Here is a 19,042-nt window from a genome sequence, read left to right as displayed (position 1 = left end):
TGGTAGAATACAATATTAAAGTGCTGAAAAAAAATTTTTTTTTCAAAATTAATTACATAGAAAAGTTGGGAAATTATTTTCACAAACCAATATTTAATAAATTTAAAAGAAAATATTGCTCATAGGACAAGCCTTATTTTAAAAACACCTTTTATTTTGTGATTGAGGAGTATTTTTTATAAATAATTATTTATAATGCGTGTTGCAAATATTAATAAAAATGGCAAGGATGCACAAACATTTTTGAAAAGCAGGCTATAAAAATAAAAAAATACAATGTAAAGGACCAACATTAACACAACATTGCAATCCTAAGAATATAAAGACTATTAAGATTATATTTAAAAGTAATTCAAGTGACTTAAACATGCAAAACTTGTATTTTGCTCACATAGAAATAATAAAAATATTTATAATGAATAAATCTAAACAAATGTACTATAAAGCAATTTATGTTCAAGACTGAACTACACTACTAATATTGCAGAGAATGGTTATTTTTTTAAAAAATTTCATATGTTTATTAATATTAAAGAAATGTAAAGTTGATAAGCTTCCTGGGTTGCTGATTGTACATCCTTATTGTTAATGTTGTACATCCTGATAGTATAATGACATGAGCATCGTGTTATTTTTATCAAAAAGAATGAATATCCAATTAAAATTTTTAGAATTTAAAAACAGGCAGTAATAAATTTACATTTTAAGAAATGATGTAATATTTTTAAAGCAAAGATTTTAAATAATGTAATAACTGAAAATGATTTTTCATTGTAAGAGCTTATATACAAAGAATAAAATAAACCAATAATATAAAAAAGAAAATAACTTATGAGTAAATTATATTACATACTAATTTAGTTTGTTTTTAAAAATAATGACTCGTAAAATCTATTTTTTATTTAAGTCTGTACAACACTTAATGACTACAAAGAATCAGTGAAATTCATTGTTGGAACATTACTATACAAAAAAAAGGCTGTAAAAACAGGTATTTATTATTCTGCAAGGTGTTTAAAATGAATTATCATTTTATTTAATTAAACAGGACATGAACATTACTTGATATATATTGTTTGTTTAAATGCACAATATTGAGCTATCTTGCATGTTGAAAAAGGATGATTAAAATGGCCTTAACATATAAAAATTTACAAACTCATTTTATTATAGAAATAAAAAAACATTTCTATAATATTAATAGAGCATTTTAAAAGTCAATGCAAATAAAAAAAATTAAATTTAAAAAAATAGAAAAACAAAAAAAAAAAAAAAAAAAAAAAAAAATAACTGTAAAATTCAGTAAGGTTCCAAATTTTCAACTTATATACAAAATTTTCTCAGCTTTGTAATATCGAAATCCTTTTTTCACACAGGAAATAATAGTTAAGGAACATAAAATAAAAAATTCCACACTTTGATAAATTTATACTAGGCATGACCATTAATTTCTAGGACTCATTTCATATATTTTGGAGTAATCTCCATCTGCCTTAATAAACTTCTGCACTTGGGATATAAAATTTCCAGAAAAAAAATTCTTAAGTTCCAGATCAGAATGAGTTTTAATTTTATCATTAGCGTTTTCTGAATGACTTTGATTTCGCTAAACTTTGTTCCTTTAGAAAATAATTTGTTTTCAGAGATTCTAGGGATGAATCATTCACCCCTCTTCAGTTATACGTCTTGCATACTTTTCATAACTGAAAAATTTGTCAAAAGAACATGGTTCAAGGGTGTCAAAAACAATAAGAAAGGAAGAGCACAGAAATGTATTTTAAAACACATTAAATGGGTGTGAAAATTAATAGTCATATCTTGTATTTGAAAAATCTTTACATAAACTGAATAATAATAATAAAATAAAAACGATGTACACTTAAAATGACATAAAACGTGAATCTCCGGATTAACTTGATTCCAAAAAATAAAAGTTATAGCTTTTCGACTAGTACATTGTACTTTACATATCACATAATGGCACAAATGTTAAAATAATTTATGGTGTCAAAAACAAAATTTTATAACAGAGAACCAAAAAAAAATTATTAAAAAGTGTAGACAAAAACAATATAAATAAAAAGAGAAAAAATTAAATAATAAAGAGAATTATTTTTTGCAGCAAATATTTGCAAATAATAAGCAACTTTTAAATATCATTTTCTGCCATAACAGTTTAAACATTAAAAGAAGAACATAATAACAAAGTACATTTAAGAGTACCTTAACTATTAATTCTCGATAAAACAAGAAAATATATTATTGAATTGAATATAGAAGATGTAGTAAATATTATTAAATCAGCTATTTTAGAAACTTATGGATGTTAACCTTTTTTTTTTTTTTTTTTTTTGCTTACATTATGTAAAAATTATTGCATGAGCTGTATAGTTTTAGACATAAAGAATTATTAAAATTGATACATTGTTTAAATAAGCCTTAATAACTGTAATCAGGATTTGTTCATTATATAATTTTATGTTTCATATTATGTATGTTAATTGTAATATAAAGCTAATTATCGATTATCACTGATCACATTTTCAAATGAGATTTTATGCTAAAATTTCCATTTACTATTCAGGGATATTATGCATTTCATGATGTTTATTTAAAGAGCTCTTTTCCTAAATGTTTGTGTAGCATGGGTGATAATTTTTCAATCTATGCAATTTTAAAATGCAAAACGAAATATTTAATTGAGATACTACAAATTAAAGTTCTTACAAATAAAAAAAAAAGCTGCAAGATATTTAATTGTTCAAAGATAAACAATCTGGATTTATAAAATTTCAAAGATTTGTTTTGAATTAAACTAACATAAAATAATGTTTTTACATAGACAAAAATAAATAAATAAAAATATTTTATTAAATTGCAAAAAAAAAAAAAAAAGTTATCATTCCTTTAAAAAATGATGTATGAAAAAATTTAGTTTGTTCATTATTTTCACAACAATAAGTAATTTTGTAATGAGCATTGAATTCTGTGGTATTTGACATTCTTGACTATGTTTTGATTCATACGCACAAAAAAAAAAAAAACCCAATTTAAAGAATGGATAAGACAGATTATCTGATAAAAATGTTTTATTATAACTATAATATTTTGAGTTTTAATATGTTTAAATTGCCTCAAATATTCCGTGTTAGAAGAGTCAGCTGCTCGTAATTAAAAATATATATATAAAATTTTCAAAATAAAACAGAAAATTATTACATTTATAATATATTAAAAATACTCCTTAAATTGAAACGATCGAATTTTGTGATTTCTACTCGCATTATTTATTTAAATAATAAAAAAAATCAAAATTTTTCAATTCCGCATTTTTTTTTCTTTTTTTGAGAACTTCTCATTTGTATTCTTAGAAAATAGGATATTCTGATCATGGAAAAAAAATACCAGAACAACTACTAACCCTGAACTATGTAACATTAATCCTGTCTCTTATAACATAATGATAAAATTTTGATTCATAAAAAGCTTTCTTTTTTTATCTCATTTACAAAAATTTAAATAGTGTTAGGACAAATAATAAAATTTCCCATTTTTTAACTCTTGCATAAAACTTGCATATTGCATGCTTAATAGCGTAAAATTTTATAATATATCATACAAAAATAGAAAATAAAGTAAAATTAAAAAAGAATAAATAGAATGAAAATAAAGAAAAAATTCTTATTTATCAATTTTTAAAATCCAAACTATTGCAATTAATATTGACGATTACAAGCAGAAATGTTGTGTACCATTAGTGAAAGCGAGAGAAGTATAATTGAATAAAAAAATCCACATTGAAAAAGTGACCAGAGACAACAAATATCTATCATGAGTCTAAAATAAAAATAGCAGTGTTATACAGTTTGAATTGCGCCTTTTATTTTGCTCGATGAAGAAGAGTTTTGAGGAGTCAGCACTTCTGATTCCTGTTTTGATTTAGCAACAACTGAAGCTTCCGAATGGGATGGATGGACTTTTTCACTCGACTGCTCAGCAGCACAGCAAGGTTTGGTGCAAACTTCTGAAGGACTCAGCTGTGCCGCATCAGATTCACTGGGTGGTTTAGGATCTTCCGCTTCGCTGTCAGCTGTGGAAGGTTCTGAGGTTTCTTGAAGCACTGTAGTACCACAAAAGAGTTCATCGTTTGATATTGAGGCCCTTTCACTGTTAGCTGGTGTGGATAATTTATCATTCAAACTAGTTGTAGAACTTGTACTCTGAGTTAGAACACTTTGTTGCTGCAGGTGGCAGAGTCCAGGAGGAGCACTTATTCTAGCCTAATTGGAAATCAAAAGGATTAATGAATTTATAGGTTTTAACAATCAAATTATGGTAATAAATTAAAACAGATAAGTTTTACTTAATCAGTTAACTGAATAACTAAAATCAGTTCTACAACAAAATCAAAATAAACTCAATTCAACAAATTAGGTGATCAGTTCAAATTTTTATATATCATCATCACCATGATAGCACAACAACCAGGGTTTTTGAACCACTCAAAAACCCAGGCTCAATTTTTATTTATTTTATTATTTTTTTTAATAAACATAATCAAAATCTACTCTTGTATCATTCTTTTTTACTGATAAATATTAATACACAAATATACATAACCCTACTTTCAAAATTTAGTGTACTTAAATAAATATGTGTGTAACTTTAAATTAATAAAACAATAATTTGAGCTTTCTTATTGTTATTTGTTTTGAATTAACCATGTGCAGAGTACAGGCTGGAATAACCATCTTTCTTTTATCTCCTTAATAAATAAGTTTTCAAATACGAATAAATAAGTATTTTAACAAAATATTAAAAATAGAATGTTTTAATTTATTTAAAAGAGCATTTTTGTTTTATAAAATATACAAATGGATGGATTTTGTTACGAGTTATATTTTAATTCTACAAAATAATCATTTAAATATACAAATTCATTACATTTTAAACAATGATAAAATACAGAATAATATGAAATTAAATTATTTGGAACTTATTTGGCATTATAAATTTTATTTAATAAAGACTTACATTCTAAATACATAATTTAAAAAGCAATTCTAAATGTATAGTTTAAAAAGCAGTTTAAAAAGCAGTTCAAAAAACTGTTAAGAAATTTTTTTTAAATAAACATTAGTTATGTAGTTAGTTGGCCTGTAAAAGACTTACTTTATTTTAACAAGAAAAATGAATCTATAACTTAAGTATTCAAAAACAAATAACACAGAAAAAAGCCTACTTCTCAGACCCAGATATTATACTTTCATTTCTAGTCAATAAAGGAATTAATTTAAGAGCTTTTATTAATACCAGCATGAAAAGATGGTACTACATTAAAATTAAATATATATATTTTAATTCATTATTTTTTTATTATCTTATGAAAGTTTTCTTTGTTCCATTTTGAATTAAAAATTGAAATTTGAACCTAAAAAAGCGTTAAACTAAGTAATATTTTAAAAAACCCAACAAAAACCATCCAGGTTGGGTTTTTTAAACCCCGATAACAGCCGAAAGTGGAAGTTTTATTCAAAACTACTTTTTTATATGTTCTAAATGGTTCATTTTGGACACATAAGTGGTTCAGTTTTTAATCTATTGATCTTCAGAAATTTTATAATATATAGGTTCTTAAAACATTTATAAATTCCTGTAATATATTGTCTTTTCAAACACAAAGTTTTTAAATTTTTTTTACTTCTTTTAGAATAGCTATTAGCTCTGAAGCATCAGATCTTGTCAATGCCTTAGCCATAGACAAAAATAGGTCTAATAAGGACTTTATATTACAAGAATTTGGTTTTTCTGCATATTAACTATGACTTAAAAATTTCTTAGATATAATTCTGTTTCCTATTACAGGTAAAATATGATTTTCAATGCAAGCAATTCAGAATATTAACAATAGTATTTGGAAAGATTTAAAAATTTAAATTCACAAATGCATTTGAAACAATTCATGTATTTACTTATAATTATAACAATTTTAATTTACTTTTCCCAATTGAACAATTCAACAGTTATATATTTAATTTCCTTCATAATCTTAACAAATTGGCATCTTATTCTTGTTTGATTAAAGATTAAAAAAAGAATTAGCAATTACATATTTTAATAAACATTTGCCAATCGAATAAAACAAGTGTTAAATAATCAATTCACCCAATGGCTTAATATACAAATGGAATACCTGTGGTAGACCAGATGAGCTTCGTCTTCTTATACTTGGGCTGCCATGGCGAGAACTGTGTATTCTCGATAAATCTTCTAAGGGTATTTCTTCTGAGCTCGTACTCGAAGCATGTTGCCTGGGTGAAGATTCTCTAGACCTAGAGCCATGTCGTCGAGGTGATGACGGACTGCTGCCAGTACGTTTTCTCTCAGCAGAACGCAGACTTTTGTCACTGGTATCTGAGGACACAGATAAATGGCTACTCTCCCCATGTTTCAGAATCGTTGCATGTCCAGGTACACGACTTGACGTAGACATGAGGGGACGGTGATGACAATGGCGTATACTGCTTCCAGCTGCTTTACCTTTTAAACCAGTATCTTGAGACTGGCTACGATGCATTACTAAAATGAGACAGACCAACACAATGAGATAACTCTTTCATTTCAATTTTATAGTTCTTCAAAGAGATTATACTTTAGAAATAAATTAGAAATTATACTCTTTTTTAGTAGTTTAAGGTTATATGAATATAAATAGTTTTAAATATGCATAGCATGTTGAGTTCAGTAAATATATATACAACATTAATAATTATATCGATAAAATAAAAGTACATGGTAGACAAACTAATTGGTCCTATAAGATAATTTTTGAAAAATATGCAACTATCATTAATATTTTAATCCAATGTGAATATATCTAGCAAACCTTGTTAAAGTTTGTGATGTTTTGATTACCTTGAGATGTTTTGGACAAGTAAATGAATAAACAATACTTAAGTGCATCCAAAGAAAAATGAATAATTTGAATATGGGTATGATAATGTTGTCAAATCTAAATATATGAATTTTAAACTGGTTGTTTTTTTTTTTTCAAATAAGAACCAGGCCGTATAATGTACACAAACACCGCTCACAGAAAATTTCACACCATTATGGATTTTTTTTTCCGTTGTAATATTATTTCGTTGTAAATAATAGTTATATTATTAGAACAGAAAAAAATAATCCACCTCTTTAAAGGAAGTTTTTCTATTTTCTATTCAAGAGAGAAAAAAATATTATTCATGTTCAAATAACTTAAATTATGTATAGGAAATTGTATTCAAGCAATTTTGAAACCAAACATTGAGATTTGTATTTGCATGATTTTAAAATAAAATGTTGACATTCATATTCGCATGATTTAAAAACCACACATAGAAATTTATATTTACACAATTTCAATAAATAAAATCTTGCATCAATATTTTTATTGAAATATTGATAACATTCTGGGGATAAATGCTTTCCACATACAATTTTTTCTTGCTTAAATTTCAGGTATTTTTTCAATTATTTGAAAAGTGTTTTTGTACATAACATTTTTGAATTTTTATTTTCACCTTTTTTTTTAAATCAAGCTCATCCCTGAGGTATGAATCAATATAGAGACAATTAAAAAAAATCACTGACGGTTCAAATAAATTTGCCAAAATGAGGTGAAGACGAAAGGATTAAAATTAGTTACAAGAGTAAATCAATGCACAAAGAAAGTTTCTTTAATTGAGATTTTGCGTTCACAGAAAGATTTTCCTTTTATCTAAGTCTGATAGGAACCAGTTTCTTTTGGTATTATTTAAAGATAATAAAGTGAATAAAAGGATAATACAGCATGATTCTGTTCTATGACTTATCGACTGAAGATTAGATAGATGGCTGTAAAAACTGAGGAAGGAAGCCAAGAAATAATTTTTCTAAAAAATGATATAAAGTAAAACAGAAATCTTTTTTTTTTATCTAAATGTTTCACACTTTTTTTTTAAAAGAAATCCCTCAATCAAATAAAATTCAATTACTTAATGAAGCAAATTAAATTCCCCAAAACTTTGTAAACTAAAAATTATTATTATTTTTTAAGAAAGTTCCTATTAGATTGTCAGAGAAATAAATATATTTTTTTTCACCAACAGAAGAAATAACAATGATAAGATATAAATTTAACTAGTAATCTAAGTTGAAAATTCATTGTTATTAAGAAGGTAATTTCAAATAGTAAACAAAATTCTCAGAAAAGATTGGATTTGTCTATATTTTAAATACATAAGAGCTCTAAAACAGGAAGTATTTTAACAGATTATATAATATAAATTCTAAATGAATCTTTCTCAAAATAACAAGAATTTTTTTTCAAGCCAAAAACTCCTTCATTTAACTAATGGACATATTATCATACAAACTAATGGACAATTACAGTCAATTTTTTTAAAAAAAATCTTAATGCATTCAGAATCCCTCAAAATTATTATGTTATTAAATTAATTCTACATTACAGAAACAGGAATTAAATTTTATAAATAAATTTAAAAATAATTTTTTGCCAAAGCAAAATTTTTATTTACTCAATGAAAATGTTGTGAAAAAATATCAATATCAGTTTAATATCAACAACAGTCAGTTTAATTACTTAATAAGTAATAAAAATGTACATTAGAATTTCTTTTCATTTTGCATTTTTTTTTTTAATTCTTTAACTTTAGTGAAACAAAAACATCTAGTTTAATGATATTTGCTGGCTGAAATTATGTAGCTAAATTAAATTACATTAAGTGAAAATTTGAAGGGAGGCAGAAAACACATAGAGTGTGGCAATGATGATAGACAGATATATCTCAATAGACTAGGTATTTGAAAGTGTTGATTTCGTTCTGGCAATTTACATAATTGCCTGAGATTAACCTGAGCTTTTTCTCACCTATTTCATAAAAAAGTGGTATTTCTTCATTATACCGGCGCAAGATATAAAGGCGCCAATAATGATGCAACCAATGACAAACTGAATATCTCCGCTGGTAACCTTTTGTCTCCACATTTTCAAAGCAAGACAGGGCCATTTTTTTTTTAAAATTTTATCGGTCAAATCTTTTTCTTTATACGAAAAATTAACGAAAAAAGCAATGAAAATGTGGGATTTGCCCAAAACAGAGGAATAAGTGGTCAGATTCTTTTAAGGGAAAGGCGTTTTGGCTGAAATCGCAGCTTGTGAGAAGAATCATGAAATGAAATTGTATATCGGAGATGAAATTCAATGCCGATGCAATCTTTCATCTGCAAAAGAAGTATCCGTAAAGGCACCTGGTTTCAATAATCGAAAATGAGCTTTTTGAAGTGTGTGCGGTTTATTTATTGTTGCAGCGAAGAATTGACCTCAGTTTAATGGTGTGAAAAGCAGTTGGAAATCAGTCATGTAACAGTTGTAGACTGGAATAACTTCATGCTTGAAGTTGGTGTGAATTCTTTGCTTAAACGTGAACAACGGAAAGTCCTGGCATGATCGTCGAAGTGGACGAAAGTTTGTTCATGATGTGAAAAAAAGATGCGGGATGGACTACACAACAATGGATCTTCGGTATAGTTCGCCGGAAAACGAACGAATGTTTTCTTGTGGAGTTGCCAAACCGATTCTCTAACACTTTCAAGGCAATTAAGGAAAATATCGAAAAAGAAACTTCAAGTTATTCCGATTCATGGAAATCATACTGCACTAGAAAGCTGAAAGTTTGCACTAGGAAGATGAAAGTTTCGAACATTTCAAAATGAACCATAAATACAACTTGGTCGATCTGGAAACTGGAACTCACATGCAAAAAATAGAGAGACTGTGGCGCATAGCGAAATAAGAAACATAGAGGAATGGCACGCCATCATCTCGAAAGTTATCTTGTAGAATATGTGGAGAAAGCAAACGGAAGCTCCATTTGAAAAAATTTTAAGCGATATTAAAATGTTTATGCCTCCGAAGTAAAAAATAATTTGAACCATTTATTAACCATTTTTTTTATGTGCATGCTTTGTGTTGTAGACAATAAAGTCTGCTTTGTGTGATTTGTTCCGTCGACTGTGCGCTGCCACCAAAAAGTCTGCTTAGCGAGATTTGCGCCGGTATAATGGAAAAGTACCAGAAAAGTTTAATGCATTAATTTTACTATTTTAGAATTGTAATTTTACTATTGTAGACTTCAACTGTAATCAATCAACTTTATTACCGATACATTCCAGAGTAATTAAGAATTATACTAAATGATGAACTTACAGGAAGAGAAGTCTGCCGACTTGACGGAATGCAAGCTATGTCGGAGAGGAGAGGGACAGGGTTGAATGTGGTCAGGAAGTTCTAATAGACGGGCTATCTGGTGAAGCTTGCGTTGACGAGCTTTCTGGCGTCCTTTGCTCAGCCTCTGCTTAGCTGCCATACACCTGATGTGGTCGTCAAACACAAACTTCGCAGCAAGGAGCGGGGATCTAATACTTCCTGTTGCAATACTTGACGGCCTGTGAATAGTAATGTGGAGGCAACGGCTGTCGTCTTTATCACCAGTCACCTCAATATCCTAAACATTAAAGGTTTTATTATGAAATCCAATTATATTCTTAAATAAAAAACTGCTATAAGTCAATTTAAAATTGCAACAAAAACAATATAACAAAATCTAACTCAAACCTAGAAAAGTGCTAAACTGAATAACACTTATGTTATTCATAGTTACAGTTATTCATAGTTACAGTTATTCATAGTAAACAGTTATTCATAGAAAAGCTCACACGTGAATGTATGCGGAGTTTCCCCTGAAGTGGTCCTGTACTGCATTCACGTTTCTTTCGTTCTATTTCAAGTCACTCTCTAATTTTTACAAATATATCCTTTTATAATGTAAGCATTTCTTAAAAAGAGCTTTTTATATTTTCAAGAAATTTTCAATTTCTGAAATGACAACACAAGCTTCTGCCAACGATTACGACTGCAAATGGCAACTTTGAAAAATAAATTCAAAGAGAAATATAAAAAGCTAGAAATGTAAGGTTGGTTGCATTCTTTTAAGACAACTGGAATATTTGTTTTCCCCAAGTTTTAAAATTCTGTTATCAAATTTATCAAGAGATGGCACAGCTGACAAGTTTATCAAGAGATGGCACAGCTGACAAGTTTATCAAGAGATGGCACAGCTGACAAGTTTATCAACAGATGGCACAGATATAAACTATAAAACATTTTCAAGATAACAAGCATCTGCAACAACAGTGAAAGTAGTACTTTATTTACGTCACATTAGAGCTGCATAATGAGTTATTGGAGATGGTGTGGGAAACAACTCTGAGGATGAACCGGAGACATGATATCTCAATTTTAATCTTCTGCGTGGGGGATGGCTCTTCCCATCGGTAGAACAATGATCTACACTTTAGGATAGAACAGTTTAATGAGGATCAATACAGTGCACCCTCCAACCCTTTGCAGGCTGATCAAAGTGGCACCTGCCTGCTCACTGATGCCTGACTTCGGCGATCTATTAGAAAATATGTCTTACAATCAGTCCTCTACGAAACATTTGCAACAGCAACATCATGGTTTAGTTTGGGGAGGATTAAACTAAGGAGGTGAAATTAGAGCAAATATTTCTACTAGACTAGTCTGACATTGAGTAGGCAACATTATTTAATAGTTTTTGCAGTTAGGGGGACTGTTGTATAACTTAAAAGTTAATTTTGAAATTAAGGGGAAAATTTTTTTTTTTTAAATTATATTTAAAGCAGGATTTATCTAATCATACATATTCCTGTTCTTTTAATAGATGTTTCAAATTATTATAATTGTGGAGATACCTGGAAAGCTCCCATGACAAAAATAAAATTTTGAAATGATTTAAAAAGCAAAAGTCTAACTCTCAAATTTCGAAATTTTTTTTTCAGTATTACAATATACTTGAATTTTTTTTAACCACAAGTAAAAAATATTAAGTACTAATGAAGAATGAAATAAAGTTGACAAGTACTTTCTTTGTTAAATGACAGCTAAAATTTTTTAAATTGCATAGAAATATTTCGTTAATTACAACAGCTATTTTTAAATACTACTACTTTAATTGAACGATTAGTTACAATGTATGTAGTAAGTTTTTTTTTCACATACGATTCATTTGAATTAAACTGTTTAGAACTGTTTTCAAACAGATGCCTTACAAGCTTCTAAAATTTTTCCTAAATAACATCCCAGTACAAAGAAACACCTTATTTCTTACATGGAAACCAAAGAATTCATTTTTAATCGAAAATTCTCCCCAGAACAATTTTAAAATGTATTTAAAAATTAAAAAACTATTATTGAAAATCAAAATTTATATGAATACATGAAATTTATTAGAAATATGAGAAATTTAGAGAAATGATAGTACCTGCAAAAATCCAACAAATTTTGCAATTCCCCAACCAACACGCTTATTATCAGGATCTACAAGGATGAGTTGTAAAGCATCTATAACCATAAAGCCTTTTATTTTTTGACCATCCTTGGTGATGACGGTGCAACTAATGAGGTCACTGTTATCTGAAATCATTGGTTTCATTTAAAAATAAAATATCTATGGTTATGTTAGATAATTACTATATTTGCATATCAGTAATACAAAAAAGCATTAATTGAGATGGAGGCTCATTGACATACAACATTTACTTATAATATATCAAAAATGACAAAGAAAGATTTGTTTACAAATAACAAAGAAATGATTTGTTTGACAATTTGAAAATGCGCTAGGTAGAAATAAAAACCAACAACTTCAGTATTTATTTTTTGTATTTTCTTCCAACTTTAATGTTCAGGTACTCAATCAATAAAAATAAACTAAATACGAATCCTCTTCGAGTCAATAAGAAAAACGAATTTAGAAATATCATTTTCATTATTATAATATATCATCTTAACGGTTTCACCTATTAAAATTGGAACTGTATCCAGTAATTGAATATTATTTATTTTTGTTCTGAAATACCACAAATTTAGGAATGTGTTTTGTTCATAAAAATACTAGAAATATTTTGAAATCAAAGAACAATATTTTTTTTATCTTCTCATTCACAGCTTTGATTAACTAATGGGTAATTTAAAAACAATATAAAAGAGAAAATGTAGATAAAAAAATCTTACTGAGATCAAGAGCATCATTAACTTTAATGCAAGAAGAGAGGTTTGTCAAAGGTAGTTGATTTTCAGGCTCATTCTGCAAAGTCAACGATAAATCTCGAAGAAGGAAGAAAACTCTGATAGCCTGAAAGAACATAGTAAAAATAAACATTATTAAGAATGCTATAATTTCATTTTGCGAAGCAAAAAGATAACAAGACAACCTCACTCGCTTAATTCATCACATTATTTTACAAGTAGAGATATTTTTATTATTCACAGATTAATAAAAATATCTTTCTGTATTGGGCATTTATGGAAAAAAAAAGTCAATAAATTTTTGCATTTGGCAGTAATTTGCTACGCTTGGCTATTAAATACCTTAATTCTGCAAGAGTATTTTTGAAATACAAGTGATAGGTAACAATGCCTGCTGGTTTGTACAATCACTGGTTAGTAGAAGCAGCCACTTATTATATACGAATTTCGAAGTACTAAAAATAACATTAAAAAAATATGTTAAGGGACATTATGACTATTGGATATTGGAATCAAAACTACTTGGTCACTCATTGAAATTCACAATATCCAAGAGCAAAATTTAACATCAGTTTTCTGAGAAATTGTTAGTCCACAGGTTTCGCGTCATATAACAATACTAAGTTCTTTTTCATATTCAAAGAGTTTATTTCACTTTTTACTAGCCTAAACCTACCTAATGAAGAGAACCAACTTAAATCTGAGTATCTCCAACCTCATTTCTAATAAATTACAAAATAGTTTGACTAACTTTAATTAAGATTTTGAATCGATACTTTAATTCAAAATGCTACGAAACACTGAGAAATTACAATTCCATACGTTTACATATGAATATGTTCATTTCATATGTAGAAATTTGGCAAGTGGACTCCACCTTTTTTGTAAAAAAAAAGCCTTCAGGTACCGATGTGATGACATAAAATGACAGACACTGTATATAAGGATAATAGATTGCATATTTTTTAAAAGAAAAGACACACATATATGCAAAATAAACAAAAAAAATCAGATTAATGAACAGTCATAGACCACTACAAGGACGAGGGGGGGGGGGAAGAAAAGCACGTAGCCTTGCGGAATACTAGACATTTTTAATTAAAACACAATATCGCAAATTACCCTTCTAGCCCTTTCTACTTCACCACACGGAAGACGTTTGTGGAATTCAATGCCAGACATAGGAGTACCAGTAGGAGGCAGCAAAAGTTTTTCATCCATCATTAAATACTCAACATTGAGAGCTTTTTTCTAAAATCAATTTCACAAATAATCAAAACACACATTTAAAAACAACTATTTCTCACATTTTAAAATTATCACATCAAAAAGTTAACTCACATTAATGGTTAATCATTTAATCAAAGTATGAAACTGATTTACAAATTCAGAAAAAGACAAAATAAGTAAATGTTAGTCAGATAAACTAATGCTTCCTTATAGAATAATAAATAAATAAACAATAAAATAATAATTAAATTCAAGGAATTTATTTATAAATCACTTGCTAGCTTTGTTTGATAGTGTTAATTTCATCGCATAAATCCCCAAATTCATAGGTCATAGGATGCTTTAATATTTTACCTATGAGACTATTTGTCATGATAGAAAAATCAAATGTTTCAATTTAAAAGAATATTTAAATAATTTCTTTTCCCTGGAATATTATGTTTAATATACTTCCACATTTACATCCAATAAAATTTTAATATTGAATGTAAAATTAATCTTGTTTCATTCCAATAGAAATTCAGTAAATCAACAGCCTGAAAGAATTATTAAAAAAAAAAAAAAATTCCTAGCAAAGGGGAAAAAACATAAGGACTGACACAAATATACACGTCAACTGACTTTTAAAATAAATTGTATTAACTTAGCCTAAAAATTCCAGAACACTTTAATTAAATTAGAGAAAATTATACACAATGAATGTTTGCTTTGTAATACCACTCACTTTCATTTCTTCATACTCATCTTCAAACATGTCCAAAAATATTTCTTCGCTCTATAATAAAATAAATCATCTGTAGAATTTATTTTAAATTATTGCAAATGAGATTCAAAATAAAAATTTAAAGAATTAAAGTTGTTTTTTTTTAAAGTCTATATTTAATTAAAGTATGATTAGAATAACCTGTGCATCAAAATGTTTTTAGTTTAATTTTAACTGCAAATTTTTTTTTATAAAAAGTAATTTTATTCTATAAACTAAGAATAAGTATTTTTAGAATTATAAAATATGATTATAATCTTCAATTCCCATAGTCACTGTAAGAATAATGCAAGACTTTGTTCTTCATGTGAAGCAAAAATTAGTACATTTCACCATAAAAATTAAATGAAGAAAAAACTGATTGACTCTAGGTAAAAAAGCACATTCGAGTTTAGTTGCTGCATACAAGAGTCATTTATTCTTTTCAACAGTAAAAATCATTTTAACAGTAAAAAAAAAATTTTTTTTTGCCAGATCACAATTATGTAGCCAAATTATTATCAATACATGAAAATGCTAAAAGTATATTACACTAAAAGTATATTATACTAAAAGTATATTATACTAAAAGTATATTATACTAAAAGTATATTATACTAAAAGTACATTATACTAAAAGTATAAAGTAAAAAATTAATAGCTACTATCATTTTTCAATTAAAATATATTATAGTAAAAATTTAATAGCAACTATCATTATTTTTCATTATTTTAATACTAATAGATAAAATATTCAAATGAAAACAAAACATTTAATAATTTGATATTACTGTTTAAAAGAAATTCTTGCATTTTATAGACAAGTTAACAAAAATATTAATCCTTTTAATAATCAGTGGAATTCAAATTTCCTTTCATTATTTAAAAAAAAAATTAAAAAAATAAGAAATGCATAAATGTTATTTTGATATCCGTTTGAACTATAAATATATGTAATGAACTTCATGAAATTCTACAAGAAAAAACAAGAAAAATAAAGTTTGAAAATAAAATAAAGACCCTTATTACCATGGTAATAATAAATTTGATACATTTTCACAAGAACAGACTTAATTTCTATAATATCTGACCTTGCTAGGATATGCATGCAACAAGGCAGTTTCATATGTAATTCTAAGCAGCACTATTCTTAAATAAAATTAAAAAAAATTCAAATCATTGAATTAAATTAAAGGAAATAAACTTTTATGATGCTAGACTGATGTAAAAGAAGGGATGAAAAGAAAACAAACAGTAACAGAATTGAACATTATTATGGCTTTGTGATAAAACCTGTGTTTACCTTGGAGAGGGAGGGAAGAAACTAACCTAATTAGCCATTAAATTAAATTAAAGGAAATAAACTTTTATGATGCTAGACTGATGTAAAAGAAGGGATGAAAAGAAAACAAACAGTACCAGAATTGAACATTATTATGGCTTTGTGATAAAACCTGTTTACCTCAGGGTTTAAGCTGAGTCTAAAAATTCATTAGCAAAAAAGCTAAAATCTGAAAAAAAGTTTTAGCAAAATGCTAAAATGCTATTAGGCTTATAAAATTACTTTATATCAAACAAGTACTGTAAGTTATCTGACAAAGAATAGCTTAATGTACAAGAATATCAAAAAGAATACCTACAACAAAAAAAAACACATTTATTATTTATCAAAACATTTTGGTTTATAATTAACAATCTTCCTTTCTTTCATGTTTGCCCATTTTACAAATGCTTCTTGAAAGTTAAATGCACTTTCAGGGCCCTCAATATTAATCATTAACAAATTGTTTACATGGTTGATTAACAACCTGTTTCGAATATTAGTTTTAATCAAATTAAGGCAGCTAAAGCCCCTTTCACAGTCAACAGTGTGCATTGGTATTGTTGCACAATACTCTATAACAGAAGTTATTAATGGGTACTGTTCAGACACATCATTGGTATATAAAAATAAAAGTAATTCATTAAATGACATGTTTTTACATCGTTGCATTAAGATGTGTTTAAATAATCCCCATTCACAAAGTAACTCAGTTTCTGTAAACTGAAAATCTTTTCTGGGAGATTCCGAAAACAAATTGATAATGCAGCGGATTTCCTTTACACCATAATGCTGTAATTCTTCCGAACTATGGGGCATCCTGCTAGGTATAAATATATTGAACATTTCGATTTTATCCAAATCTCCCAATCTATCAGTAATATTTTCATTCAAGATATTTAGATTTTTTCTCCTTCTTGTTTGATCAAGTTTTTTTCATGGATGTTAGCGTCATGGTTTTTCGCGGAAGCTTTTTTTTAAAATGGAATTTAGTAAAATCCTTTAGCAAAAATGCGAAAATGCTTTGTTGAATTTTAGCATTTTTGAGGGGTCTTTTCGCATTTTGCGAAAAAAGCTACCGTAGCGGAAACCCTGGTTTACCTTGCAGAGGGTGGGAAGAAACTAACGGGATAATTGAATGCAATGGAAGAATAATTCGAAAAAAGTAAAACACTAAGTGCAATATAATTGATTAAATTTTTTATTTTCATTAAGTTCATAAAAAAGAAATTGAATGTTTTTCAAGCTTATGCACATCCTTTAATAAATTGCGTTTAAATATAAAACTTTTTCCCCCGCAAAGAATCGCTTAACATACATATAGGCCACAACACATATCTTTGAGAAACAATGAATATAAATGATGAAATTTCAAATATGATTAAAATGTATTGAAATGTAACAAGGAAAAACATATAAAATTTTTTAAATAAATAAATAAATAAGCATGAAGACTGAGAATGATTTTTTGAAAAGAAGAACTAACTTTGTAGAAATTTCTGAGCATAACTGTGCTTTCTTCCCGAGCTTGTTCAATAGCAGCTAAGTGACAGTCTAGTAAGCAGCTTTCAGTGTTTTTTAACGCAAGCTGCTTTAACAGTAATAGTGTCATCTGAAGAGTTGCTATACGGATTTTGCTACCTAAAAAAATGAAAGCAAAAAGATGAAAAAAATTTTGAAAAAGTTTTTGCAAAATATAAGCCTGAAAACCATTAACAAAAGAGTAAAACCCATAATGATTAAACATAGAAAAAAAAAAACAAGAAAGTCATTAAGCACATTATATACAATAAATTAGGAAAAAAAGGGGACGAAAAAAAATCTGAAAAATAACTCATATCTACTCATTTATGCGATACAGAAAATAATGACACAAATGTTATCAAAGCCAGGAATACAATTTATAAGTAACCATACCTGCCAACATTGGAGAAATAAAATAACAGAGATTTTACTAGCAACATTTTTTAGGCTACAAGTAAAGTTTTGATACATCATGCATAAGAATGCATTTAATACATCATGCAAGTCAAAAAGAGAAATTCAAAATTGGAAATAATATAAGCACTTACATTTAGCAAAGTAAAAAATATGTATATAAATCTTAATCTGAAGACTTTTTTTAAACCATTATTTATAATTACTTAAACTATAAACACCCAATATACTGCAATACTGGCAATAACACCATCTATTAAGGAATAAGACAAGTATTTTTGTCATCAGCGGACATTTTGTCACTAATTTTTTTTTCAATTTCTTCAACAAATACGGAGAAATTTGAGAATATATGGCTAAACAGGAGAGATAGTCCTAAATTACTAAAGTCTTTGCTAAAAAACAGGAGACTTGGCAGGTATGAGTAAGACAAATCCTTTGTCACATCAGTGCACTTCTGCCATTTATCAGGGAGGTCCCAGAAGGATTTGGTAAACTAATTTGCAGAAAGTTTTACACACTATCCGTGGACAATTACATGCAACATGTTAGTCCCATAACTGTGTCCTTGCTCTTATAAAACAAGGCACAGTCTGAAATTGCCAATTTCAGAGAGAGTATCAACACAGTGAAGCACCAGGCCAGAATAATTTCACAA

General features: G+C 27.5%; 1 protein-coding gene across 2 annotated transcripts in view; it reads right to left on the bottom strand.

The window, feature by feature from the left end:
• Nucleotides 1-3,069: 3,069 nt before the first annotated feature.
• The window catches only part of ema (C-type lectin domain containing ema), a 45,057-nt gene continuing 29,084 nt past the window's right edge, over nucleotides 3,070-19,042 (bottom strand). For both annotated transcript variants that reach the window (XM_043046956.3, XM_043046957.3), the window contains 8 exons: nucleotides 17,933-18,087; nucleotides 15,108-15,158; nucleotides 14,276-14,404; nucleotides 13,139-13,259; nucleotides 12,387-12,538; nucleotides 10,250-10,547; nucleotides 6,194-6,579; nucleotides 3,070-4,280 (listed from right to left, as the gene is read on the bottom strand). In XM_043046956.3, the coding sequence (XP_042902890.2) occupies nucleotides 3,858-4,280; nucleotides 6,194-6,579; nucleotides 10,250-10,547; nucleotides 12,387-12,538; nucleotides 13,139-13,259; nucleotides 14,276-14,404; nucleotides 15,108-15,158; nucleotides 17,933-18,087 (1,715 nt within the window). In that variant the 3' untranslated portion in view covers nucleotides 3,070-3,857. The remainder of the gene's footprint in view (nucleotides 4,281-6,193; nucleotides 6,580-10,249; nucleotides 10,548-12,386; nucleotides 12,539-13,138; nucleotides 13,260-14,275; nucleotides 14,405-15,107; nucleotides 15,159-17,932; nucleotides 18,088-19,042) is intronic.

The sequence above is a fragment of the Parasteatoda tepidariorum genome, chromosome 2, assembly GCF_982258835.1.
Source record: "Parasteatoda tepidariorum strain Cologne lab strain chromosome 2, Ptep-v5.0, whole genome shotgun sequence".
NCBI lineage: Eukaryota > Metazoa > Arthropoda > Arachnida > Araneae > Theridiidae > Parasteatoda > Parasteatoda tepidariorum.
Note: the sequence above shows the minus strand (reverse complement) of the source record. Positions and strands in the feature narration are given on the sequence as shown.